We start from the raw sequence: 27,067 nt of genomic DNA, 5'->3' as shown, positions 1-27,067 counted from the left end.
GAGCTCTTCCTGCTATTTTTGACGTGCACCTTGTTGTTGTCCCACAATTGGAGGGACCTACAGTTTTAAGCCGACTCTGAACGACAAATGTTTTTTTTATGAGGAGCTTTTTCATGGCAGGAATACCCATTTATCCATTCATTTTTAAATTTATCAAATATATTTACGTTAAAAATTCGGATTTTAAATCGGAAGATTTTTCAACTAAATAAAGTATTACATTTTTTCTTGAAAATTTTAGACTGACTCGAGTGCATTTCCGTATTTAAAAAGTGTCTTATAAAACCGTTCAGAGGCGACATAAAACTGCAGAGCACTCGATTTATGTGCACTGACTTACTATTAATTAATATTAGTTTGGGGAAAAAGAAATCCATTATTTTCTCGGTAGATGGCTGTAGTGATCGATATCTCATAAAGTATGGATCAAACTATTTAAATTCGATACTCGTTGTGAAGGAGACATTTCACACTAAACAAATTCTTTTGCTGGTTTTTGTTTGTTCCATTCAGTTGCGAGTTACAGGGTATTAACAATGGGAAAAAAGAGAAACAAAGAGAGAGTTCGGTACATTTAAGAGTTTTTCTTTGATAAAGCGTAAATGCGAAAATGCAAGTCAGGTGCAATGCCGCTGAAATTGTGAATGGTGTTTATGGTGCCGATACTGTAACACCAAATTACGTGAAATTTTTGATTTCGTCGATTCCGTTGAGGCATTTTTGATGTTAAAGATCCACCTCGCACAGGCAGACCCGTCATCGAAAGTGTCGATAAAATCACAGAAATAATGGAGGTAGTAGCATAGCCTAGGAGCTAAAGATCGACCATAAAGCAGTTTCACAAAATTTGCGCAAAAATTTGGGTTAAAATATATAGATTATTAATTATGGATTCCAAATAATGGATTTCTTTTTCCCCAAAATAATATTTTTTCCTGAAAATTATAGACTGGAAAATTATACACTTTGTACCTCGATGTGCATTTTCGTATTTAAATCCGTTCAGAGGCGGCATAAATCTGTAGAGCCAACTATTAATTAATATTTTAGACACACAAATGCGGCATTTTAACTTCATAAATACATAGTAAACAAATGTAATATCGAGATTCAGTCACTATGGGGGATAACTAAAAACTAAGCACCTGCTGGCTACTATTTGAATGCCGACCCAAATATTCATAAACCATAAATATATAGGAAAAAGTTTGATATCGTTGTTGTTGTAGCAGCATAAACATTTCCCACACATTTACGGGTAATGCTGCTGAAGTGACAGTACTTGGACGAATATAAATCCGAGTCGTTCCGGTTACATAGAACCAACCGTCGTAGGAAAAAATTGTTAGTATTATTTAGTGAAACATAAAAACAAAAAAAAAAAAATTTGTTGCAACATCAATTGAAAATATTCTGATAATAAAATATTCTTTAATGAAATTAAATCTATATATCTATATATATAAAAAGAAGTTACATTTCCTTGGTAATCTTATAACTCAAGAACCGCGGAACCGATTGACACAAAAATTTTAGAGTTCTTTTCTATCTTTGAGGAGGTGGTTTGTGTGAAGTTTGATTGAAATCGGTGCAGCCGTTCCTAAGTTATGACATTTTGCCTGTATGGGAAAAACAACAACAAATACACAGCCGCTTATGAGCGTTTCTGTTGTACTGTTGTGGTTGTAAGTGTATTATGTTAATATTAATTTTGGACGAAAATATAATAAAAACTGGAGCATTCAAGGAACTGGAAAAACATTTTTAACTTTATTTATTTTAGCACAATTTATTTAGCGTAAAAAATTGAAATGGAAATTAAAGAATCAAAGTTTAATTACAAGTTTTTATCGGCTCTTCCACCTTACCTGTATATACATAGGTGACCACCACAATCAAATTTTAAAAAAGTACAGAAAAGGCTATTGTGACATCTTTAGAAAGTATGTTGAATGAAAAAAATTAACTAATTGAACTGTTTAAACATTTTACGAGTTATATAAAGAAAACTTAATATGAAAAATTTCTTGCGATATAAAAAAAAACATTTTATGTATGGTGGTGCGAAGCCCACTGGGAAATGCTAGTATTTCTAATAAACATTTAACACTTATTTTCTATTTATGAAGTTTTCATACTAATACATTGCGGCAATCTTTTCCATACCCATTTATGGTCTAATGAAATGAAGTGATGAATTAAAAATGCGACCGGAAGGACACAAAACAATGTTCACCTTGCCTTTGACTTTTTAAAATTAAAAATATATATAACGGGTGATTTTTTAGCTATTGTATTGCCTTTTTAAAAAGTTTGTTTAAACAGCTAACGCACGTTTCGTGTTTTGTTTCACTGTCAAACATCTTCAGTTTGGTCTCATATTCAACCATGAATCGTCTTACAAACGAACAACGCTTGCAAATCATTGAATTTTATTATAAAAATGCGTGTTCTGTTAAGAAAGTTTATCGCGCGCTTCTTCCATTTTATGGGCAGTTTAATCGACCCACTGAAGCGGCTATTCGAGCTATTGTGACTAAATTTAGAACCAAATTTACATTATTGGACATCAAACTACCAACCCGTTAACGTAGAGTGCGAACTGAAGAAAATATCGCAGCTGTATCGGTCAGTGTTAATGATGACCATCAATTATCGATTCGTCGCCGTTCGCAGCAATTTTGCCTCTATTACTCAACAACGTGGAAAATTTTGCGAAAGGATTTAGGTGTGAAGCCTTTCAAAATACAGCTGGTGCAAGAATTGAAGCCGAACGAGCTACCGCAACGCAGAACTTTTGTTGAATGGGCTCATGGAAAGTTGGCTGAAGATCCACTTTTTTATCGAAAAATTGTGTTCAGCAACGAAGCTCATTTTTGGATCAATGGGTAAGTAAATAAGCAGAATTGTCGATTTTGGAGTGAAGATCAGGCAGAAGAATTGCAAGAGCTACCAATGTATCCAGAAAGTCACAGTTTGGTGCGGTTTATAGGCTGGAGGTATCATTGGACCGTACTTCTTCAAAGATGCTGCGAATCGTAACGTAACTGTGAATGGTGAGCGCTACCGTGAAATGATATCCAACTTTTTTTTTGCCCAAAATGCAAGAGCTTGACTTGCATGACATGTGGTTTCAGCAAGACGGTGCCACATGCCACACAGCACGCGTAACAATGGACTTGTTGAGAGGCGAGTTCGGTGAACATTTTATTTCACGTTCGAGACCTGTCAATTGGCCACCCAGATTGTGCGATATAACGCCTTTAGATTATTTTTTGTGAGGCTTTGTTAAAGCTCATGTCTATTCAGACAAGCCTGCTTCAATTAACGCATTGGAAGACAATATTAAAGCATTTATATGTGAGATACCGGCCGAAACATTGGAAAGAGTATGCCAAAACTGGACTAAGCGGGTGGGCCATTTGAAGCGCAGTCGCGGTTAACATTTGCATGAAATAATCTTCAAACATTAAATTATATGGACTGTACTAACGATTTAAATAAAAATTGCATGCATTTTTCTGAATTTTACGTCTGTTTTTTTGAAAAACTTTCCTATAGCTCTTAAAAAATCACCCTTTATATAAAGCGAGTGCACTACTTTAAACAGATAAAGAAAATGAGCTCTTAAATGTCATGCATTGCGCAAGTATGGGTACGTATGAGAGTATGAGATGGGAAAAAAATCGAAATGCGTTCTAGCGAATGTGATGAGCGCCTTTGCTTGCGTTTCCACGACAGTCGGTTCTGCGTTACCGAAACGATCCGGATTTATATCCGGCCATGACCGTATGTAAATATGGGAAATGTTTATGCTGCTTGAACAAAACAAAAAAAAAGAACTTAAGTAAATAAAATTAAGCATTACACAACCTTTTTAGAATTTAGAAAATATTTTTTTCTTTTTTTGTTTTTTGATAGAAGTTAACTTCCTAAATGTATTTTTACTAAATTAAACCTCAAAACTCAAGCAAACTTTTCCGCTCCGAAGTGTATAACTGTTAATGGCGAAGCACAACTAGTTTATCTGGCAAACAGGTTCATAAACAGAAATACTTAACGTTGTAAGGCATATTTTTACAATAGGGGTACTCGGACCCCAGCGCGTTCTGCTCGCAGTTCGTTATGCAGTAGTTTTAGCTGAGTATTTTGTTTTTATATTTATTTAACACGAATTAATTAACACGAACAAACTATCTGACATGCACTTTATGAATACAGCATTGATAATATGTCAACCACTGTAAGCAGACAATTGGAATGTTAGCCGCACATGAACTATATAAATGTATGTATGTATATTCGATAAATTATTCGAAATCGAGATGAGTGATTGAAATGAAAAAAGGCTTTCGATTTAATGTAGTTATCGAGTTGATATTGATTGAGAGATCATACAAAAAGCTAGAATCAATGCAGATTAACCTCAGTGGAAGATGCGTGAATTAAATTTAGTTCCACATATTTTTTGGATTCTTTTTTCTAGTCAGCTTTAGGTTTTGGTAGAAAAATTAACGTAATGTATCTTAAATTTGTTCAATCTATTGGATTTCTACTGTATTTGAGTGTACATTTTTCATCCCATAATATTTTCGAATAATTTTAAAACGTTTTAAATAGTTTTCTCAAAATCTGAAAATATTTGTATCTAACTGCTTTCGTGTGTATATCCATATGCACATACGTTATTGTAATCAATAATATATAACTAAATAATTTATGTGTGTATATACGCAAGTGTAGATAATATTTATAACTATATACATATGTTCACAAATTATTTGATTTTTTTTTTTTTTGCTTTTTTCAATTAGTTGCTTCTGCAATTATATATTTTCGTTTGGTTGTTATTTTCACTGAACTCTTTTTTTATAAATCCGCATTACATTACATTAGTTTACAATAGAAGGTTATAAAGCATCTTACCGCTGCTTGCTTCCACCTTCTGCCGCTTGCTTCTTAAGCTAAAAATTAACTTAATTTATTATTTTAATATATGTGCGAGTGTTTCGTTTAAACTTTTGCTTGCCATTAATTTTTTTTTATCGTGCCCCTTATTTTAGCTTTTATTTGAATTTTGAGTGCAATAACAAATATGCCCCATCCCCATTTACATTTTAGCTGGGGTTTGGCCTGGGTGTCTGCTTGGCTTCGTGCCAGCAACGTAATTTTGGTTTAATTTGCATTATTTATTCCTCAAAAAGGCATGCTAAAATAAAGGCCCTGATCGGGGGCCACTCGCAAACTCTATAAGAATCTGGGCGGCCCGGAATTGTAGGTCCCAGGTGGTGGATGTGGTGCTGGCGAATGTTGACCTTGGCGCAATATGTCAAATGGTGAGTTTGAACGCTGCATGAAGTGGTGATAATTGCTGGGTGGCATTTGGTGCTAAAAATATTAACAAATGTGTAAACAATATCTTAAAATCCTTCAACCGTCACTTCATCACTTCATAGACATTACCTGCAAAGCGCGCAATCCCATTGGCCCAGCAGCGCTGGGTGCGCCACCTCCCATTATGTGACTCGGACCATCGCCCAAATCAAGCTGCAGACTTTCATGTATATCACCACTGTTACCGTTATTGGCGTTGTTTGCTAAATGCAGCTGGCCTAATGATGCCGTTGCCATTGCCACATCGGGCATCATGTCCGACAAATGGCCACCGTTGCCGCCTTCGGCACATCCAACCGCAACGCCACCGCCCTCAGCACCGAGGTCAATGCCCAGCGCGCTGCCACGCGGAAAGCGGTAATCGCCTTCAGTGATCAATGCTGGTAAATCGCTGCGATGATGTACCGAGGCTGAAAGGCGGGCATAATTCGCTTGTAGAGCACCACTGCCGCCGCCACCAACACTTGTTGGCATGCCACCCCCCACGCTACCACCCAAACCCAATAAGCCACCTGGATGTTGTCGCGGAAATGTCAAATTTCGACTATAACAGGCTTGTATGCCCTCGCCGCCACAAGTGGATGATGCAGCCGACGATCCTATAGACGTTGAAAGAAAGCTACCACCCGTAGTGAGTCGTGGCACAGATCCTGCAGCCGCGGGGGATGGTGGAGGCGTTTGGTCATCGTCTTCGATGAGATTCTGATCGGTTTGAGTGGTGGACGTGATGCCACTCTCCTCAGTTACCGCAGTTCCAGCTGATGCAGCTGCTGCATTTTGATTGCTAAGCAATGATGTCTCAAGCAGATCCGATACTGCATCGGGCAGATTGAATTCGCGCACCACTCGCAAGCGTATCTGCCTATCAATTTCGTGCTTCGATGAAAGTGGCAACAGCAATGCCCGCTGACACATCGGTGACTGGTGCAATTTATGCTCGCGTTTCAGCAATGCTGCCAACGTTTGCGTATCGGGAGGTGGTATAGCAGCCGCCGCTGCCAATATGTTCACACTCTCTTTTCCAGTTACTGCAGCGGCTGTAGGTACACTAGGTTTGATAGCTGCACTTATACGAGATACCATGTACAGAGTGTCGGGGATGTCGGGCAAATGACGTGATCGCCGCATGCGCATCAGCTCTGCTTGGTGATGAGATGACGCCATTCGATCTTCCAGCAGTACTTTCACTTCTTCGAAATACGGCATGAAAAGGCGAGGCCGCACAAACAATCCTTGGTTCTTTCCTCCGCGTATCCAAGCGTTAACGCGCAAATTCTCTCGGTCGTCACTGATCATGTGGGAAGGAGGCGTGCTCACAAGGCCGCGACGAATAGCTTGGGCGAGTACTTCACTATTGGGCGGTAAAACGTGGTCCATACGAACTAATGGCAGCAGCTCGGAGAGAATCTCTCGCAACTCCACGTCACTTAAATCGCGTTTTTTCACACCTTTTCTCGTAACTGAGTGAGCCGTGTGAGACAAAATATTTGGTTCACGATCCTCCATACGTCTTATAAGTTCTTGCTCTCCCCATTTAAGCACAGCCTGCAGCACCTCCAACTCCGATGCTTGCAAAAAATTACTCTGTAGCACATGTATCAGCTGGGATTTGTCTAGTTGATGTAGCACCGGTGAAGAAATTACAGCAGAAAACTCTTCCCTAAGATACTGACACGCTTGCCGATACACCCAAGCCGAGCCGTGTGGCTGTAAAATAAAACTTTGTAAAAATTTTAAGATATTCAAATTACATTTACACACCTGTGAACCCCACTTGAGCACCGTCGGGAGTGTATCCAACGTCAGCCACTCAAGTATCAGGTCTTCGCAGCCTTGTGCTAGAATGTCCAATTCGAGAAACCTGCCAATCTGGTAAAGCTCCATAGCCTCCTCTAGAGGGGTGGGTCGCGCCCGTCCTGTATTCGTCAACGCATGCACCTCACCCAATGACCCCGCCGAATTTCCGGACCCTGCACCGCGTAGTATTAGCGTCAAATCGACTGTGTCCAGGTATATAGCATGCAACAGCACCCGCGCATATCGTTTTGGTATCACTGTCTCATCAAGCACGATTCGCGTTGGTACATGCAATGCACGCTCGGTGTACTCGTCAACGTTGCGCGTACGGCGTGCAATGAGATTCCGAAAGAACGGCGAACGGGCACTGAGGATTGCTTTGTGGCAAGGCAATTCGAGTTTCGGTCGAAAGCCATACTCAGAACTACCTGAATCTGGCCGATAATAATCGTTGCCTTCCGCTGTAAACACCAATGCAGCATCGGCATAGTCGCCTGTCTCGAGCAAATAACGCAAATCATGCTCGAGGGGATTCGGCGTGCCAAAGTCATCTCCCAGCTGACGCAGTAAACTAATATCAATAGAGGGGTCATGTGGACATAGATCGCCCGTGTACAGGTAGCGCAATAAAGATGAGAACATCTGAACATCGATGGGCGAAGTTGGCAATTCAAGACAAATGCGCGCACCGAAGCCCGGACAACCCGCCAGCAAATCCCTGAAGTACGAGCAGCGGGAAGACAGTATCGAACGATGCACCGGAAAAATAGAACCGCGAAACACAAGATCACAGTCAGTGCAAGTTTTCATATCGTATAGTGCAGCTAAATCTTGCTTAAACGTTGTTGCAGGTGGACGCGCTAGTTCCGCTTGAACCTGGAAAGAAGTTGTATTTAATTAGCATTGCATAAAATCAATTTTCCAAGCTACTTCATATTACCGATAGATCTCTAAGTGCGGCCAACGCTTCATATTCCTCACACAACGCTGCCAATTCGAGAGGGGTCCAGTCGGATACGAAATCGCGCAAAACGCGCGCATGATCACAGGCTTTTGAAGAACGTCGTCGACGTATGAATTTCCGTTTCAGTGTTGCAAAACCGGTCACCCGCTTTCGACGCTGTTCTCGAAAATGTGGCACACCAGCACCTGCCACGCCCATCATTGAGGAGCTGCCACCTGGACCACCGCCGCTCCCAGAAGCACTGGTTATCAACGAGGCTGAAGAAGGCAGCAAAAGGCCAGAACTACCTCCACTATTGCTGGTTGTGGCTGGCATTGGATACCCGCTAGTCGAAGCAGTGGCACCCATTTTTATCAGCAATTAAGTGGAGTAAAAAAATTGGACTATAATCAGGTTTCCATGAACCAAGTGTACCGTTAATGGGACCTTAAATAAAGCACAGTAATGTTTTACAATAATCGCTTTTTAACTCCTTCTGTTCATATGAATGATTCCGTGTAAATATGTGCGTATATTCCCACTTTGGAGGGCAAAGCATCCAGTTGCACCCGGTGAGGATTCTCTAAATATTAGATCAGCATTTTGAGCAGTCAGTCGATTGAATTCGTGTGAATCTGAAAATAAAGCAATGGAGAAATAACGAATCATAGGAAAAATACAATTTTATTTGGGAAAAAGTGGAAGTTGTAAAACAATTTGCATGCCCTTATTACGAGAACAAGGTGGCGCAATATTAATTAGCCTATCGTAAGATATATAAATTTTGCAAATGGCGAGGTATGGCAATCATATTCGACACTTGTAAACTAGACTGCTGCAATATGTAAATAGACAAGCAATGAAACGCGTAAAGGTCAATATAAAGATTGTCATCACTCAAAAGAAAGGGTTTTCCAATAGTAGGTGTTATTTTGATAAAAGATCAATGGTTTCGTTGCTTGTTCGGCACGTAGCGCCGTCTTGTTGAAAATAAACGTTGAAATAAACGAAAATGGGCCTCATTACTCAAAATGATTTTTCGATGGAATTCCGGATCATTTTCATGCATTTCAACGACCCAATCAGCATCACGACGTTACTGTTGATCGGCCGGATTGAGTTCTTGTATTAACTGGACTTAATAAGCCTTAAGACCCAAATCTTTATGCAAAATACGGTGTAATGACATTTGTGGAATACCTAATTCCAAAGAACGACGAGGAATGGACAAACCTGGGTTTTCTCCAACACTTTCGCCTACAACAGCAATATTTTCGGCTGTTCTTGAGCGACGTGCACGGGTTTTATTCTTCATATCACTAACTTGTCCCAACAGCTCGAATTTTTTCACCAATTTCTGTATTGCGGTCCGACAAGGTGCTTCAATATAAAGTGTTCGAGTTTTACGAACCGTCTCTGCCAAATTTTCACCATTTTTATAGTGAATTTTAATAATTTCAATGCGTTTTTTACGCGGGTATCGTTCCATTTTTATTAATGGCGTAGTTTCTACTTGTCAAATATCAAAAAATGACAGCTTCAAAGTGACATCTACCGAAATAGTAGACTATTCAAAATAATACCTGTTATTGGAAAACCCTTTATTTTTTTATTTAGTAAAAAAGTTATTCAAAAACAAAATTACGCCACCTTGTATAATCCACTTATTTATTTTTTCACTTAATAATCTAAAAATGCATTATTTCCTACAGACTATGAGAAAATGATTCATACTAAACAATTCACTCAAAATTAAATTGAAAATATAATTTACTTACTTCATTTTAATAAAGAAAGTTTAACATTTCTTAAAGTTCCCAAAGAAATAATTTTAGAGAATACTTAGGAACTGGTTAAACAATTCATTTAGTAACACTTCGAAGCAGTACTTTGTGGAAGAAAAGTCTAGGCCAATATGATTTAAAAGCATGTTAAATTATCTTAAAGTTCTACAAATGGGACCATTGGAAACATAATTAGTTCTAATCATCCTAACCAGAAAATATCACGACTCGTAAGCTTCGCTGAGAAATATTGAAATTAATTTTCTCGAGTAGCGTGAATTGAATTTGAAGAGGTCGAGCCAAGGAGCACCAGGAGATTTGGTGGCTCCTAAAACACTCAGGCTAAAAGCCCATTGTATTTAAAGCTCTGGAAAGAGGGTAGATAGTCAAGGAGGGAGGGAGAAAAGTATCAGAGAAAGAGATAGGAAAGAGTAGAGACAGAGATAGAGATAGTTAGTCCTGTGAGAATTTTCCAGATTCTTTGGCAAATCTGTAAATATCCTCCAGTTTTAGAGAACGAATATTACTCATTCCCATGACATCGGAACCCAATACTCGTAGTCGCGCTCTAGCAAAGGCAGGACACTCACAGAGAAAGTGCTCAGTGCTATCCGCCTCCTCCAAGCACGACAGGCATACCGGGTCCTCGATGATTCCAATGGTGGTCATATGCTGACCCCATGGGTTGTGTCCTGTAATGATGCCGACCATCAACCGAATTTCTTTCCTTCTAAGTTTTAGTAGAAAGTTTGACAGTTTTCTGTTCGGACTTGCCACAAAACACTTTGCAGTTCTGCAGCGTTCTAGACCGGACCGTCGCTCTTTATGTAGATTGCCTACATAATCGTTGATCCAATTCTTGATTCCTGCGGGACTGATTCCGATTATTGGCTCTGGCCCCTGTGGGGGCACCGCTGATCCACGGTTGGCCAATTCGTCGGCAATTTCGTTTCCTTGAACACCGGAGTGCCCCGGAACCCATATAAGTACAAGCTTCTTCTTACATTCTTGAACAATCTTTGAGGTTTGCTTCGCGTTCTCCAGGGCCTTCAATGCAGCCTGACTGTCACTGAAGACTCCAATCTGTTTCCGCTCCATCTCCTCTCGATTATCCATTCGGCTACTTTTAGGATGGCAAAAACTTCTGTTTGGAAAACAGTTTTCATTCCCCCCATAGCATAGTGATACTTATTACTATCGTTTAAGTACCATCCGGCTCCAGACCCTATTTCATTCTTGGACCCATCGGTAAAGAAAATATCCGTCAAACCTCCCTGCATGCATTCTGGATTGCTCCATTGCTCACGCAATGGAAATCTGACGTCAAATTTCCTTCCGAATGAAACTGTGGGTATCAGGTCATCTTTAGGTGCCAAAAACAGTGGATACTGCTCCGACAGCAACTTAAAGATTTCTCTGTGTCCCGAAATTCCATCTTCGTGCCAGAAACCATATTTATGGAGTCTACACATTGCTTTTATTGCTTCCTATTGTATCTTAAGATCCAGGGGGAGCAAATCAAGCCTAGCATTTAGGGCATCACCAGAGGTTGTACTCATGGCACCCGTGATGCCTGTATAGTTCCCGGATTGTGGACTTAACCATGCTCCGTCGCCACCAGACCACAGAAGCGTAAGTGATGATTGGTCTGATAAGTGCCGTGTATATCCATAGGACCACAGCAGGTTTCAGACCCCAAGTTTTGCCAAAGGCTCTACGGCATTGCTGAAAAATCTTCAATGCACGATTCACCTTCAGTGAAACGTGTGTCTCCCAGGTCAGCTTCTTATCCAAGATTACTCCTAGATATTTAACTTCGTTGGAAACACCAAGTGTCACACCTTTCAGAGTTTGAAGACTGAGTCCATCCAATTTCCGTTTTCTCGTAAACAAGACTATGGTTGTTTTGTTCGGATTAACGGAAAGACCTTGTCTCGAGTAGCAATGAGGAGTCAATCACCCCACTTACCAAATCAAAAAACGAAAGTTAGGGAAAGAATAGTCCATCGAATATCTACTGATTTTAGATTAATGAGCAAGCACCGACTTTTATTGGATGGAATTGGAACAGTGAAATGCTAAGAACACAAAGCATAACGGACAAAGGCTTTCTGGACACTTTCAATCTTACTAACAGGACAAGCATAATATGGATTCTAAATAAAGACGGCATATACCGACTTCGAACGCACAGGAGAGTTATATAGTAGCTTTAGAGTACATGGATCACCAAAGTACGAACTAAAACGTCGAATAAAAGCAAGTACGGTATATGACTTTGAAATGGTGTAATTTAAATGCCTTTAAAACAGAATTTAGAGAAAACCCCACATTAAGATCAATAATTGCACACGGATTAGATAATATAGAACCACCAAGTGGTAAGAAGTGTTATATGAGAACAAGATTTAGAATAAGAGACATAAAAACCCTTACATATATTTGGTATGGGAATAAGTTTCCGTCCTTTCTTAGCCAAAGTTACAAATTATTTAAACAATTGATGATATTATGAGAAGTATGTGCTATTGGTAGCTACAACTTTACTCCATCCTTCAGGCAGCATACGAATTCCTCTGACGAAAAATTCGAGTTCTTTTGACTCGATCCATTCATTGAGCCAGTTTGCGATGCGCTCATAAGAAATGAGCCGCTCTCCTATAAGGACTGACTGCATTGATCGAAACAGATGGTAATCCGAGGGTGCAATGTATGGGTATACGGCGGGTGGGACACGATTTCCCAATTCAGTCCCTCTACATATTTCTAGACCGATTTGTCATGCAGCAAAATCAGTTTATCATGTCTACCGTCGCATTCCGGCCGCTTTTCTTTGAGAGCTTGATTAGCTTATTAGCTGCAGTCGGTAACGATCGCCAGTGATTTTTTCAGACGGTTTAAGGAGTTCGTAATAGATAACACCCTTCTGATTCCACCATATGCAGAACATAACCTTTGAAGCATGAATATGTTTTGTGCTGTTGTTGTTGTTGTTCAATGCAGAAAACCTTTTATTTTCTGCCGTTCAGGGACCATCTCACCCGTCACCAAACGTCCCTCGATATTCCTCTCCTTCAATTCAACTGGCGCCCAGTTACCTGCTTTCAAACGAATGACAACTACTGCGGTCGAGACCTCGCATATATACCTTCGAATCACCAGTATATTATTATATTTATATATATTTAAATTTAACTTATTTCTTTTACACCAAGCAACGAAGTTATCAAAATCAGATTGAAGACTTACTAAGTCTGCAATGGTATGCCGATGAACACCATCCAGTGGTACCCACTGTTAAGCATGGGGGAGGCAGCATAATGATCTGGGGCTGAATGGCTGCTGATGGTGTCGGCGAAATGTTCATTTGCGAGAGTCGCATCGGCAGTCAAAAGTACATAAATTTATAAGAAACTGTACTTCTGCCTTCACTAACGCGCATTTTCGGCGACGTTAATTTAGATAGAGTTCAATTCCAATACCTTGTCACAAACCAGCGACTACAACAAGTTAATTTGGACGCGGACGAGTTCCAGGACACCGATCCAGACCGACAATTACTGGATCGGACACTGTACAGACAGACAATTAACGACATTCATTGGGATACTCTTACCACCTTCTTAAGCTCCCGACCCCCGAATGTCGTCATCGAAGTCCAACCACCACCCATTGCAGACGAAGAGCTCCAACTTCCCCGAGAGTCCCGCGTAACATTGGCACAATTACGTTCTGAATACTGTAGCAGGTTTACCTCCTACCTATCCAGAATCGATCCCGACATACTAAACATATGTCCGGCATGTTAAGGCACCTCGCACGACACTAACCATCTCGTTTCCAGGACAGTCGGTTCTACGTTACCGAAACGAGCGGACAAGGGCTGTCACTCCACCAACATTCCCCCTACATAAGTATGGGGACTGTTTATGCTACTACAACAACAACAACTACACTAACAGGGCAAAGTTACTGCTACATCAACAACACGTTGGTTTGGAGACAATAGCCTTGTTTTGTTAGATTGGCCAGCACATTCTTCGGATCTAAGCCACATAGAGCACATGTAGGCTATTTTAAAACGTAAGATAAAAGAACGCAACATAACATCGCAAACAGCCCTGAAAAAGGACAGGTCTGTCAACAAAGACGTATTAAACGCGACACAGCATATGTTCTTGCCCGAGTTTCCATCCCGAGATGATGCTCCAACTTCGTAAACACTTTCCTTCTCTCTTCTTCCATTCAGGTAGTCGAGTTTTATTTTTAATCCTATGTAAAAACTTATTATTGGCATTTTATTACTAATTTATGTATAAGGTAAGTTTTTCGTTTGGAGACCTAAGTTACCCCACTTCGTACTGCACGCCACAGATTCCCTTTTTTTAGGGCCAAAAATGGAAAACCGAACAAAAAATGTAGCGCAGCAACAGATAGAAGACTATTTGGATGACAGAAGTGTCAGTGAGGAAGATCCTTGTGATTCAGACGCAGATTACAACAGTGACAAATGTAATTTTAAGCGAGTGAAGCCAGCGAAACGGAAGATGAGATTGAGGAACTTGAACAACAAGCAGAAGATGCTCTTTCGGATATTGATGTAAGCGAAAATGGTATTACCTTTCCTTTGGATACAAAATATTACACTCAACCAGTCTGAGTTTGGTCTGCGAAGCCATTTCCACATACACGGAGGTTAGCATGCAATATTGTGAGGAGTAACTAAGTAGTTACATGAGTACTACAACCGAAATTGATGTAATACCAATGATGGAAGAGAAAATCTGTTTTCATATTGACGAAGAAGCCAGGAGAGTATTGATAAGTACAATGAAAAATATCCCCAGAGACAAAACAAAAATTGGAAAGTATGATAGTAACTGAAGATGAACTGGATGGCTTTCTCCAAGTAATTAAAACAGCTGGAGCGCTGCATTGTAGAGGAGAAAATGTGAAAGATATGTGGAGTACTGATGAATCCATTCGAAAAAAAATATTTACTACATCCATGCTTCGTGTTAGATTTATTGCATTGTCTAAGTATACAGGGTCCGGCACTCGAAGTGTAACCAACTTCAGACCGCTCGCGCAGCTAATGCACGGGCATGGAGGTGGTCTTCAAAAGACTGCAAGATCACGTTAAATGGTTTAAAAAGTGAAGAAGCGACTTGAGCTCCCCGAACGAAGTGCCAATCAAATGGCGACAGAACTGAAAATATCTGACCGTAGCATCCGCCGCATACTGAAAAATGATCTCAAATTTTTAGAGTTTATTTGTCCGACCGTTCGTACGAGAATTTGAGTCATCGATTGGACACCTGGAGGCAGCACCCGCCACAGGTAATGGTCTGCGCGGGCAGACAAACATTTCGGTGGCGCACCATGGATGTTTCAACAGGACTCAGTCCCGTCTCACAAAGCTCGCGTGAACCAAGAATGACTGAAAACCAAAGTTCCGAACTTCATAACGTCCACACAATGGCTCTCAAATTCACCAGACGCGAATCCGATGGCTCATTCTCTTTGGACCATTTTGGAGGTCGAGGCGCTGAAACAAGCCACTGTCCGCGAGTGAGCCAAAATACGTGCAAGTCACATTCAGGCAGCTTGCGACTCGTTTCTGGACCGTCTCAAGGCCATAACAGTCAAGGCAAAAGGTGGTTATATCGAGCAAAAGTAAATTGATTGTTTAATTTGAATTATTTTCACATTTTTTACTTTGAAGTGAATAAAAGTAATTTTCCAAACTAAATGTTTGCCCTTTTTAATTGGTGGCACTTCGAAAATATTGATAAAAAAAACTACCGGAAAAACTCGAAAAGATACTGACAAGTTGGACAATTGTTTTCATTCAAAATGTCTGTTTCGGCAATACACAAGGCGCATTCATTAAAGGTGTTGACACTAGACCAACCAAGAAATAATGAATTCGTCTTGTTTCATTCTGAACTGACAGCCACATGGACTTCGCTGTGTCAAATGAGCTGATTTATCAATACATATGGCGAAAACGCCATATTTGTACAATCTGCAGGTGCATATGGGAAAGCTTCTTCGTGGAAGTGTGGAAAAAAATCAGGGCGACAAGGTAGTTAAAGTAACTCACTGCGACTTTGTTTGGAATAGTTTCCACGACAGTCGGTTCTACGTTACCGGAACGACCCGGATTTATATCCGGGCCAAGGACTGTCACTTCAGCAGCATTCCTCATAATACTTGTATTTATGGGGAATGTTTATGCTGCTACAATAATAATAACTTTGTTTGAATCTGGCATGGGCATAACTACTGATAATCTTTTTACAAGTTATGATATAATAATTTTCGATATTTTATTTCACAAAGACTATATCTATGGTTCATATAATGTATTCCTAAAGAATAAAAAAGAACCGGATGGTACATATTTTATCTCCCCAACATGCAGGCAATTCTTTTTCTAATGAAGTTCGTTTCAAGCCAATTATAAATTCGAACTAAAGAAGCAGTAGACAAAAGTGACAAACATGTAAGAGAAAACTAATCTGGCAGACGAACTGCATAAAGGTAAAAAGTCTAAATTGAAATGAGGCACACGCTCTCACTTTGCTTGAAATATATGTACATAGAACTGAATAAAGAGAATCGTTTGCCATGCCATGTTATGAATTCTAGCGGCACTGTATAAATAATTTAGTGATAAGATAGACCCCGTACTCTAATGGTTAAGCTTGTGTTTGCGCGCATAACCACAATTTACAATAATTTCATGACCATACAATGGCCATATAGTTGCGAACACGAAAATAGCAGTACCTAAAAATATGTTATACATTTATTTTTTTTTTTTAATTTTAATAAGGGTTTTCCAACAACAGGTGTTACGAATGAATGGATTGCGCTATCGAGAGATGATTAAAGATTTTTTATGGCCGGAATTGGATGGTATTGATTCGGACAACGTTTATTTTCAATAAGACGACGCTACGTGCCACACAAGCAACGAATTCATTGATCTTTTACGGGAAATGTTTCCGCACCGTGTTATCTCTCGAAGAGGTGATCACAATTGGCCACCAAGATCTTGTGATTTAACACCTTGTGACTTTTTTCTTTGGGACCACGTGAAAGAAAAGGTCTACGCCAACAGCCCAGGGTCAATTCAAGACCTCAAAGATGGAATTCGTGAGGCTATCGAGGGCATAGGGCAGCCACTTTGCAATTCGGTTATGGAAAATTTCATGAAAAGGATATTGTCCTGTAAGCGTGGTCGTGATGGTCATGATGTTATTTTCCTCTATTAACGGTATACCCCCCTCTTTATAATGAAATAAACATCCGATCATTTATATTAAAAAATAGCATTTTTCTTTGAATATCAAAATAACACCTCTGTTTTTAAAACCCTTTAGTGGTTTGTGCATCTGTACATACATTCGTGTACATATATTTACGTACATCTTACATGCATGCAATGCATTCATACGTAAATCTGCAGATGAGGTGAAAGACCGCAAAATTGTGCCTGTGCAGCTCAGCCGGTGATAAGCACTTGTAGATAGACAAAAACCACCGATAACAAAGGAGATAGAAAATAGCCACATATAGACTTAAATCTGTAGGCTGATTTAAGTTAGAGTAAAAATGGATGACGCATCGCAGTTCATATGAAAAACTTTGGTGCACCCCAAATAACTTTATTAAACATTCTTTGCTTATAAATGTCAAAAACATTCATTCTATATTATTCGATTATGATATTCCATATTTTCGCTCTTTCATATACAGGTAGTCAAATGATCGGTGGGCATATTCATCCTTTTCAAAATATGAAATGGCCTTGGCCTGCAACCAGACTTTGCGAAATTATTGATGTTCACGTGCTGTCTTGTCCCAGTTCCTGACTCCAATTTTTAGATTTATATTAATTAATATTTTTATAGAGTTTCTCTACTCTGCTACTTCGTCTTTCCACCGTAGTCCTTGGCTTCGTACGCTTGTAACGTTCGTCTCAAGTAATCTTTTCTGCACTCTATGCGCTTCCACGTGCCCTTTCAGACTAGACAAGTCTCACTATGACCTCCCTTGTATTGTATCATTAATTTCGTTGTTGTTGTTGTTGTAGCAGTATCTTCGCCCCGTCAGTGTAGTGTAATTACCGGTCGTCTTCGTCTAGCTCATCTAACGGTGGGCCCAGGAAACTGCCAGTTTCGACGGGTTGGGTCCAGAGGGAGAGAGGTGTTAGATGAGTGGGTTTGATGGGGCATGTGAAGAGGTGGTTAGTGTCGTGCGGGGTACCTTCGCATGCTGGACATATGTTTAGTATGTCGGGGTCGATTCTGGATAGGTAGGAGTTTAACCTGCTACAGTATTCAGAACGTAATTGTGCCAATGTTACGCGGGACTCTCGGGGAAGTTGGAGCTCTTCATCTGCGATGGGTGGCGGTTGGACTCCGATAACGGCATTCGGGGGTCGGGAGCTTAGGAAGGTGGTAAGGGTCTCCCGATGGATGTCGTTAATGGTCTGTCTGTATACTGTCTGACCCTGGAGTGGTCTGTCCGTTTTGTCCTGGATCTCGTCCACGTAATTGAGGAAGTGTCTCCTGATGTGCCTGGGAGGTGGCTCAGGCTCGAGCAGGTGTCTGCATGGGTGAGGCCTACGGTGACACCCAAGCAGAAACTGCTTGCCGAGCATTTTGTTATGCTCCTTAACCGGGAGCATGTGCGCCTCGTCGTGCAAGTGTTGGATAGGGGACATCAGGAGACATCCTGTCGCGGTCCTGATGGCAGTATTCTGGCAGGTCTGAAGCTTCGTCCACTGCGTATCACTGGTTCCAGGCGACCAGACAGGCGCGGCATAGTTCAGAACCGGTCGGCCTATTGCTTTGAAAGTCGACAGCAACATTTCTTTGTCTTTGCCCCAAGTGCTGCCGGCAAGCGACTGTACTCTCGTTGCAATAGCGGTTGTGTGCGCCGAGAAGGAGAGCAAGCTGTCAAAGGTGACTCCCAAAATTCTGGGGTTGTTTATCGTCGGTATTGGGGTGTCGTCGACGTGTACCTGAAGTGGCAGCTTGACCTCCTTTGTCCAGGTGGTAAAAAGGGTCGCCGTGGATTTAGTGGGAGAAAGTTTTAAGTTTCTCGCAGTGAAGAAGCGAGAAAGGCGGGCGAGGTAGTCGTTTACTTTTGAGCATAGGCCATCAATGTCATTGCCCGACGCCATTATCGTGCAGTCGTCGGCATATGAGACCAGTGAGACTCCCTCTGGTGGCTGGGGGAGTTTCGAAATATAGAAATTGAAAAGCAAGGGTGAAAGGACACCACCCTGCGGTACTCCTTGCTTTATTTTTCTCTGTTTTGAGGTTTGGTCTCGAAATACTACCGACGAGTGACGACCACTCAGGTAGTTCGCGGTCCACCTCTTCAGCCCTGGCGGGAGTGTCGACTGTAAAATGTCATCTAGTAGCGTGGCGTGGCTGACTGTGTCGAAAGCCTTTTGTAGGTCCAACGCTACTAGGACAGTCCTCTCGCAGGGGCGGTTTTGGTTTAGTCCGCGGTTTACCTGGGTGTTTATGACGGTGAGTGCCGTGGTGGTACTGTGCACCCTACGGAAACCATGCTGGTGTGGGGCTGGAGTCAGGTGTTGTGTGAGGAGTGGGAGTAGAAGGGCTTCAAGTGTCTTCACTACTGGGGAAAGGAGAGTTATCGGACGATAAGACTCCCCTTGGTTGGCGGGTTTCCCAGGCTTCAGCAGTGGGACCACTCTCCCTAATTTCCACTTATCAGGAATAATGAGAGTGGCCATGGACAGGTTGAAGACCTTTGTGAGATATTCTACTCCCAGTGGACCCAGCTTTTTCAGCATCAGCATGTTTAGTCCGTCGGGGCCAATGGCTTTTGATGGTTTCATGTGTTTGATGGCCCCCTGAACCTCGTCGCTGGTGAAAGTAAGCGGTGCACTGTTGTAGGGCAGTTTGTGCAGCCGTCTGGTGGCACAACGTTTGGATCTGTCGACCGGAGGATGCAATATAAATTGCCGGCTAAAATAGCTCGCGCATCTCTTCGGGTCCGACGAAGTACGACCGTTGAAGGTGATATCCACCTTGTCGTTGTGCTTCGTCGGGTTCGACAGGGACCTTACGGTGGACCAGAGCTTGCTCACACCAGAGGTGAAGTTACAGGACTTCAGATGCTCTACCCATTTGGTCCGCTTATGTTGGGTGACCAGTTGCCGGATCTCCAAATTGAGATCCTTTATACGAGGATCCCCGGGATCGGCCTGGCGTAGGCGGTCGCGCTCGTTTGCCATAACGGCTGGGAAATTGGGACGTAATTCCCGGATCCGTCCAGCAGGTATGAAGCGAGCCGCGGCGGCTGTAATCGCCTTGCGGAATGCGCGTTCGCCTGCGCGCACATCGGTGGGAGTGGGTAGGGCTGCGAAGATGTTCTCAGTAAATTCCGCGAATCTGGTCCAATCAGCTTTGTTGAAGTTGATGTATGACCGGTGATCCGCGGAAACAAAGTCGGCGGGTCTCTCGATCGAGATGATAATGAGCAAGTGGTCTGATGCAAGCGATAGCATAGGTCGCCAGGTTATGCTATTTATCAGTCCAGCGCTAGCAATTGTTATATCAGGCGAGCTGATACAATTGCCCACTACCCTAGTGGGGGCGTCGTCGTTTACAGTGCTGAACGTCTAATCGTCTATCTGCTCTGCCAATAGCTGTCCCCTACGATCATTTGGCAGGCTTGAATGCCAAAGATCGTGATGCGCGTTAAAGTCACCTACTACCAATCGGTTTTCTCCCCTGATGAGCGCACCAATATCGGGGAGATATCCTGCCGGGCAGCAGGTGACAGGGGGTATGTAAATATTGTAAATTTCGAGCTCGGCATCGCCTGACCGGACAGCTATACCTTGACGTTCTAAGGTGCTGTCCCTGCGGTCGATGCCTTCATCAATAAGACGATACTGCACTGAATGGTGTACTATGAACGCTAGGCCACCACCGTTGTCTCGCTCGCGGTCCTTTCGGTGCACATTGTAGCCGTCCCTGGTAATCAGGGGGGAGCTAGCGTGCAGTTTTGTCTCCTGGACCGCAGCTATCTTGATTCCGAACCGACTCATGAAGTCGACTATCTCGTCAATCTTGCTCGTGAGTCCGTTGCAGTTCATTAATTTCGTCATTGTTTCTTGTTCTTTACGCCTCTGCGGCTCTTTCTGATCCGTGTATTTTTTTTATTTTTTATTTTAGTTTTAGTTTTCTTAGTTTCTCCTCTTCCTCCTTTTAAACCCGCATCAGCCAAGGGAAAAGTCGAGGGAAGTATTTTTAGTTAAGGTTATTTAATTAAATTAGAGCCCAAATATATACATATAAATAATTGGCACCTACACCTCTAATGGAGTTTCAACCCGATCAACCCCGAGCAGCAGATGTAATATTTTTTATAAGTAGATTTTTCATGGCAGAAATACACTTGGAGGTTTGCCATTGCCTGCCGAAGGCGACCACTACTCGTATTATAAAAAACTTTTTCTATCATTTTGGTGTTTCATGAACGGGGATTCGAACCTATGCACTTCCGAATGGTAGCCATGCACCAACACATTCGACTACAGCGGCCGCCCGAATAATTGATTCATGCATATTTCGTCTTTTATTGGTTGATTCTTAGGCTAATCTTGGTTGTAGCTGTGTCGATAATATTAAGACGCTGTTCAGGTCGTCATAGATTTCTGCAGGCAAGGGCGACGTCATCTGCATATGCAAAGAACTGAACTGTCGTGTTCATCAAATGTCCTTTAAAATTAATGTGTAGCTCGTTTTGTCGTAAAAAATGTCGTTATCAGCACAGTTCTTCGACCGCAAACTATTCGGATGACACACCTTGAATACGGATGATGCAAGTTGTGTGCTTCAACGGCATCATCACCACTCTAGGTACTTTTTCCGGAACACTTTGCTCCCTATTTACATTGTCAAAAGTTTGTTTAAAGTCGATAAATTGCAAGTGGAGGTTCAGATTAGAAACCGCATTGGTAGTAAGGTCAGCTTCTGTACGTCACATTTAGAAAGGATATGCGCCCTTAATTGGTGCAATTTGTTTTTTCACCTTTGTTAAGGATCGAGATTTTCACAACAATGACTTCATGAAAAACAGAGGAAATCAGATACGATTTAGTGTCTTCAAGATTTTTGAGTTCTCATTTACCTTTTATGTGCTTGTTACTTCTTCTTCTTAATCGGCGTATCCATGCTGTATGTTCGCGATTACATACAAACATCATTGTGATCTTAGTCGTACGGTTGTCAGGTCATATTATTATTGATGTCATTATATTTTTGTCTGTTTTTCGCTGCTGCTGTTAGTTCGCCGATTGTTTTGAGGCCTGTCCACTCTTTGATGTTGTCTAGCCATGTCATTTTCTTCCTACCAATTCCTCTTTGTCCTTCAATTTTTCCTTCCTCTTGTTATGTGTCCGAAATAAGCGACTTTCCTCCTTTTTATGTCCGTAAGCATGTTCCTAGCGGTTTGCATTGTATTTAGCACTACGTCATTTGATATTTTGTCATTCCAGCTTATTTTCAACATTTTTCTGTAACACCACATTTCGAAAGATTCTAGTCGGTGTATGCTTACGGTTTTCAATGTCCAGGCCTCGCATCCATATAAGAGTGTTGACCATACATAACATTTTAAAAATCTTGTCTTTAACCCGATTGGTATGTCCCGGCGTGTCAATATCGTTTTGATCTTCGTGAAGGCCACTCTAGCCTAGAACTGACGTTACAGTGTAGTCACCGGTCGGCTTGCCTATCTCATCTAACGGTAGGCTCAAGAAACATGCTGTTTCCACAGGGTAGGGCCAAAGGGATAGGGGTATTAGGTGAATGGATTTAAAGGGGCATGTGAAAGTCGGGGTCGAGTCCGGAGAGGTAATAATTTAGCCTGTTACAATATCTCTAACACAATTGTAACAAAATAGAGTTGATCTGAAGCTCTTCGTCTGCCATGAGAGATAATTGGACTCCGGTGACGATATTCGAGGATTGGGAGATTGGGATAATGGTAAAAGACTTCGGACGAATGCCTATATACTGTTTCGTGCAGGTGGTATGTTTGGTCCTGTTTTTGTTGTTGTAGCAGCATAAACGTTCTCTATACATAGACGGGGAATGCTGCTGAAGGGAATGCAGTTACTTGCATACTGTCAAAGGCAACACCCAAAATTTTAGGTTTGACAAACAACAAACAATTTTCTCAATAGACCCTTCAAATTCTTATTTTGACAAAATCAAAATTGTATTACTGAGAACGCAATGAATTATTAAGTAGTTTTTTAGTGAGCTAATTTAGATTTTCGAATGTTTAAGTTTTCTGGAAGAACAATATTCATATACAAAAGATAACACTGTGGAACAAATTCGGGTTAGCAAAAATTAGGTCCATTCTGAGAGTGGCGGGTGAAAATAGAGGCGAAATTAGAAGACCCGTATCGCGCCGTTTTTTTATGTTAGTTCGAATTTTTTTTAATCGGCCTTCGAAGTTCGAAATCGGAGCAAAATTGTTTATATGCTTTTTTGGCTATAACTCGTCGACTAATTGATATTTTTTCAATCTGTAAAAGCCAAATTATTGCTAGAGACCTGAGCAACAATTACAATTTTTGAAAAAATTGATTTCGAAAATGTTTGTGGTACTTATGAAACAATATACTGAAAATCGGCATTTGACTGCAAACTTCGAAGGCCGATTAAAAAAAATTCGAACTAACATAAAAAAACGGCGCGATACGGGTCTTCTAATTTCGCCTCTATTTTCACCCGCCACTCTCAGAATGGACCTAATTTTTGCTAACCTGAATTTGTTCCACAGTGTAATCCTACATAAATTTTGCATTTAAAAGTAATTTCAAATCAACGATCAATGAAAATTATTGACATAAGTACGCACTTGTTCAGACACGCACTTGATGGAAATAAAAAATTAAAAAAAAAAAATCAGAAACTTGCTTCAGTTTTCGGAAAACTTTCTGAACTTAAGAATTTTGAGATAATGAATTAAACCGGTTCAAAAATATTTGATCAATTATAAGTTAAATGATGATTAGAATAATGATATTATAATATAAAAACGATTTTGATTTCTACAACTCTCAAAGATATTAAACTTAAAAAATAACTCAGAAACATTCGATATACTTAAGCTTTTGAAATAACTTTTGGAGGTTTGAGTCAAGTTAAGGTTGTGCTCTTTTTTTTCATGTCCAATATTTGCTGCTCTTCGAACGAGAGAGAGATGGGACTCTAAAACTCCGTGCCTTGCAATCACTTCAGCACTTAGTAAAAACAGGCAAATATGGAATGATTAAACAAACCATAGACCTCATTTCCTGCCTAACATAAGACTGTCCCACTCGCCAAATAATCACGTCACTATTACCCATAAAAATATCCGTAAATTTCCACTCCTTAGATTGTCGTGTTTGAGGATATCAAGTGAACTCACACACACTTTAAGCTTCAGTTAACCAACGATTAAAAAAATAAAAACGAAAATGTTGCATACTAAGTTCTTAGTATTACTACCAGGCATGAACAGAATCAAAATGTTTACGGTTTTATTTCAAGGGGTTAATGTAACATATTTACGATAAAATGTTTGTTTGTTTAAAATGCGACTTTTAAAAAAAGAAAGTTTGCACTTTTTTAAGCTACCTTCCAAAACGGATCAACAGTAAATATATATATATATATATATATATATGTATATATATTATATAAAACAGATATGGCTATTTCATACCGCATCACTTTGTTTATGCAAACACTCTTAAAAGGGGAAATACAAATTCATGAAAATAAATTTGTTTATGAACTACGGGGGCACATCAGTGCGTTATGTGCATGTATGTATGTAGGCCGAAAATCGTTGTTGTTAGCGCCTTATCCAAGTTTAATATATAATTTATTACACAAATAAACATAATAATAATGTGCGTGTATGTATGTACGAATAGCTTTCACTTAGTTGTCAGCCAACATATGTGTGTGCTTGTACATAACCATTTATAATCAGTTTCAGATTCGTTTGATACTGATGCCACTTCAAACATGTTGAGCTATCCGAACGTTTACAATTAAAATGCAAGTTAATGCATTAAATTTAAAAACATTTCAATTATTTCCAAATCTTCGCATATGCATTAAACTCACCAAACTACAAATAAATACACACACATTATTTTCCCATTACCCGCAGCCCAACAATACTTGCACTCTTTTACACTTTACCTGTCCTCCGTAGCTTCTTTTAACGCTGCTTTAAATGCCTTCGTACTCTGGTACTACTGCTTCACACGCAGTCTGCGGATGCAGCTGTTACCTCTACTTTAGATATCTACGCCTTTTTCGCTGTGATCATGAAATGCAAATGGACAATTCAACACAATCATCAAAAATTTGTCAGCATCATTTTCTATCTGCTACCGTAGCAACAAAAACAACGACAAATGCACAGATTCATTTCATTTTACAAACAATGGCATTTTGGAAATTTACTTCACTTAACACATTTTTATGTTTATAATGTGATGTTCCAATTTTTCATCACGAAGTATTCAAGATATAATAATGAAAATTTCATTTGCGACAGTGACGAAAAAATATCTGGTACAGAGCAGACATAGACAACGAAGAAGACGCGAGCAGGACTGTAGAAACCACGACGAGATTCGGAATTATTTGATCTTATTACGACTTTTCACATCACACAAAAAGTCTATTTAAATTCGCACATAATTATTTCCTTTTGAAAATTCGTTTTCACTCTTTTTATACGTGCTTTTTATAATTTTCCAATCGAATTTCCTTTTTTTCTTCTATCAATTTTCGTTACCAATGAAAGCAAAGCAGAGCAAAGAACTTATAAACACCCTCAAAAAGATGTGACAGAACAGGTGTATTGAGCATTCTATTACAATTTCAGTACATTTCGAAATTACACATAGCCTAGACTAGCCTTCAATAACTTGACTGTACTCAAAAATGGTATACGTATTTGACGTTTAATATTCATTTACTCTTGTTGAAGCAGTCGTAAATTTGATAATTATTTACTTGCTGGTGCGAATGGAAATTCCTTTTGAAAAGAGAGTGTCTATAATGCTAGGCTTCCCTCGAAAATCAAACTTTATATATATATATATATATTTTAGCTATATTGTTACATTATCTTATCTATGCTTACAGTTAACTACAGCCTTATTTTACACTTACACCCTAACATTATGTGTGCTTATTATTTCAACTATATTTGGAAGACTCTCACTTTACTCATATCTCTTGTAATGCTATTTATGACTTTTATACATACATTCATCTGTTAATTGAATTCTGTCTAAAATTAGACAGATTTTTCCCACAGCGTTGTTATATACTTAAATTATTGTCAATACTTTCAAATACTTTTCAAAGATATTAGTGTTTTTGTTTTCGTACAATTAGTGATAGATGAAGGAGTAATTTAAAAGTGGTAGTAGAAACATTGAAATGGTTTAGATACGCAGTTCATAGTGATCTGGGCAGAGATTATTTATTTAGTTATATTTTTTGTTCCGGATGACTAGTTTCTTCTACCAGTCTTAATCGTATTGTGTGAAGCACTACGGTTTGGGACACCTCATAAGACACATCTGCTATACAGCTCATAGATCCCCAACATCTCTCAGATCCCCAACATCAGAGAGGAAGATACATATTAGCAGAGATTTGAATGAGTAAATCCTCTCATCGAAGGTCAAAACCACTTCAGCAATGATGAGAGTCTTCGATGAATTGCACCTGTAACCAACGCGTTTAAGCGAAATAAATAATGTTATTTGAAACAAAAAACAATAACATATAATTATTTTAGAAGTGATATTTTAAATGATTTGTTAGTTTATTTAGAATGTAAGTAATTTCGCAGGTATTGCACTCACTTAATTTTAACCCAGAAGGGGCTTTACATTGCTTAAATGAATTAAAGAATACTGAATTATATATATTGAGCATATATTTGAGTACTTTTTAAAATTTTTGGGCTACCTTCAATAGACCACAAACAAAAGAAACGTTAACTGTTTTTTGTTTACGAATGGTGGTGGCAAAGTGTTGTGATCTCTTATAAT

General features: G+C 40.1%; 1 protein-coding gene across 1 annotated transcript; it reads right to left on the bottom strand.

Moving 5' to 3' along the window:
- On the bottom strand, window positions 1-25,833 carry LOC128856947 (BTB/POZ domain-containing protein 7). Its single transcript, XM_054092411.1, has 5 exons — window positions 25,191-25,833; window positions 8,132-8,769; window positions 7,156-8,067; window positions 5,464-7,101; window positions 1-5,388 (listed from the first exon to the last, which is right to left on the bottom strand). Exons 2-5 carry the CDS (start codon window positions 8,501-8,503, stop codon window positions 5,248-5,250), a joined length of 3,063 nt encoding a protein of 1,020 aa, XP_053948386.1. The 5' UTR covers window positions 8,504-8,769; window positions 25,191-25,833; the 3' UTR covers window positions 1-5,247.
- Window positions 25,834-27,067: the final 1,234 nt, after the last annotated feature.

The sequence above is a fragment of the Anastrepha ludens genome, chromosome 3 (assembly GCF_028408465.1).
Source record: "Anastrepha ludens isolate Willacy chromosome 3, idAnaLude1.1, whole genome shotgun sequence".
Taxonomy (NCBI): Eukaryota; Metazoa; Arthropoda; class Insecta; order Diptera; family Tephritidae; genus Anastrepha; species Anastrepha ludens.
This window is presented reverse-complemented; position numbering and strand designations above follow the sequence as displayed.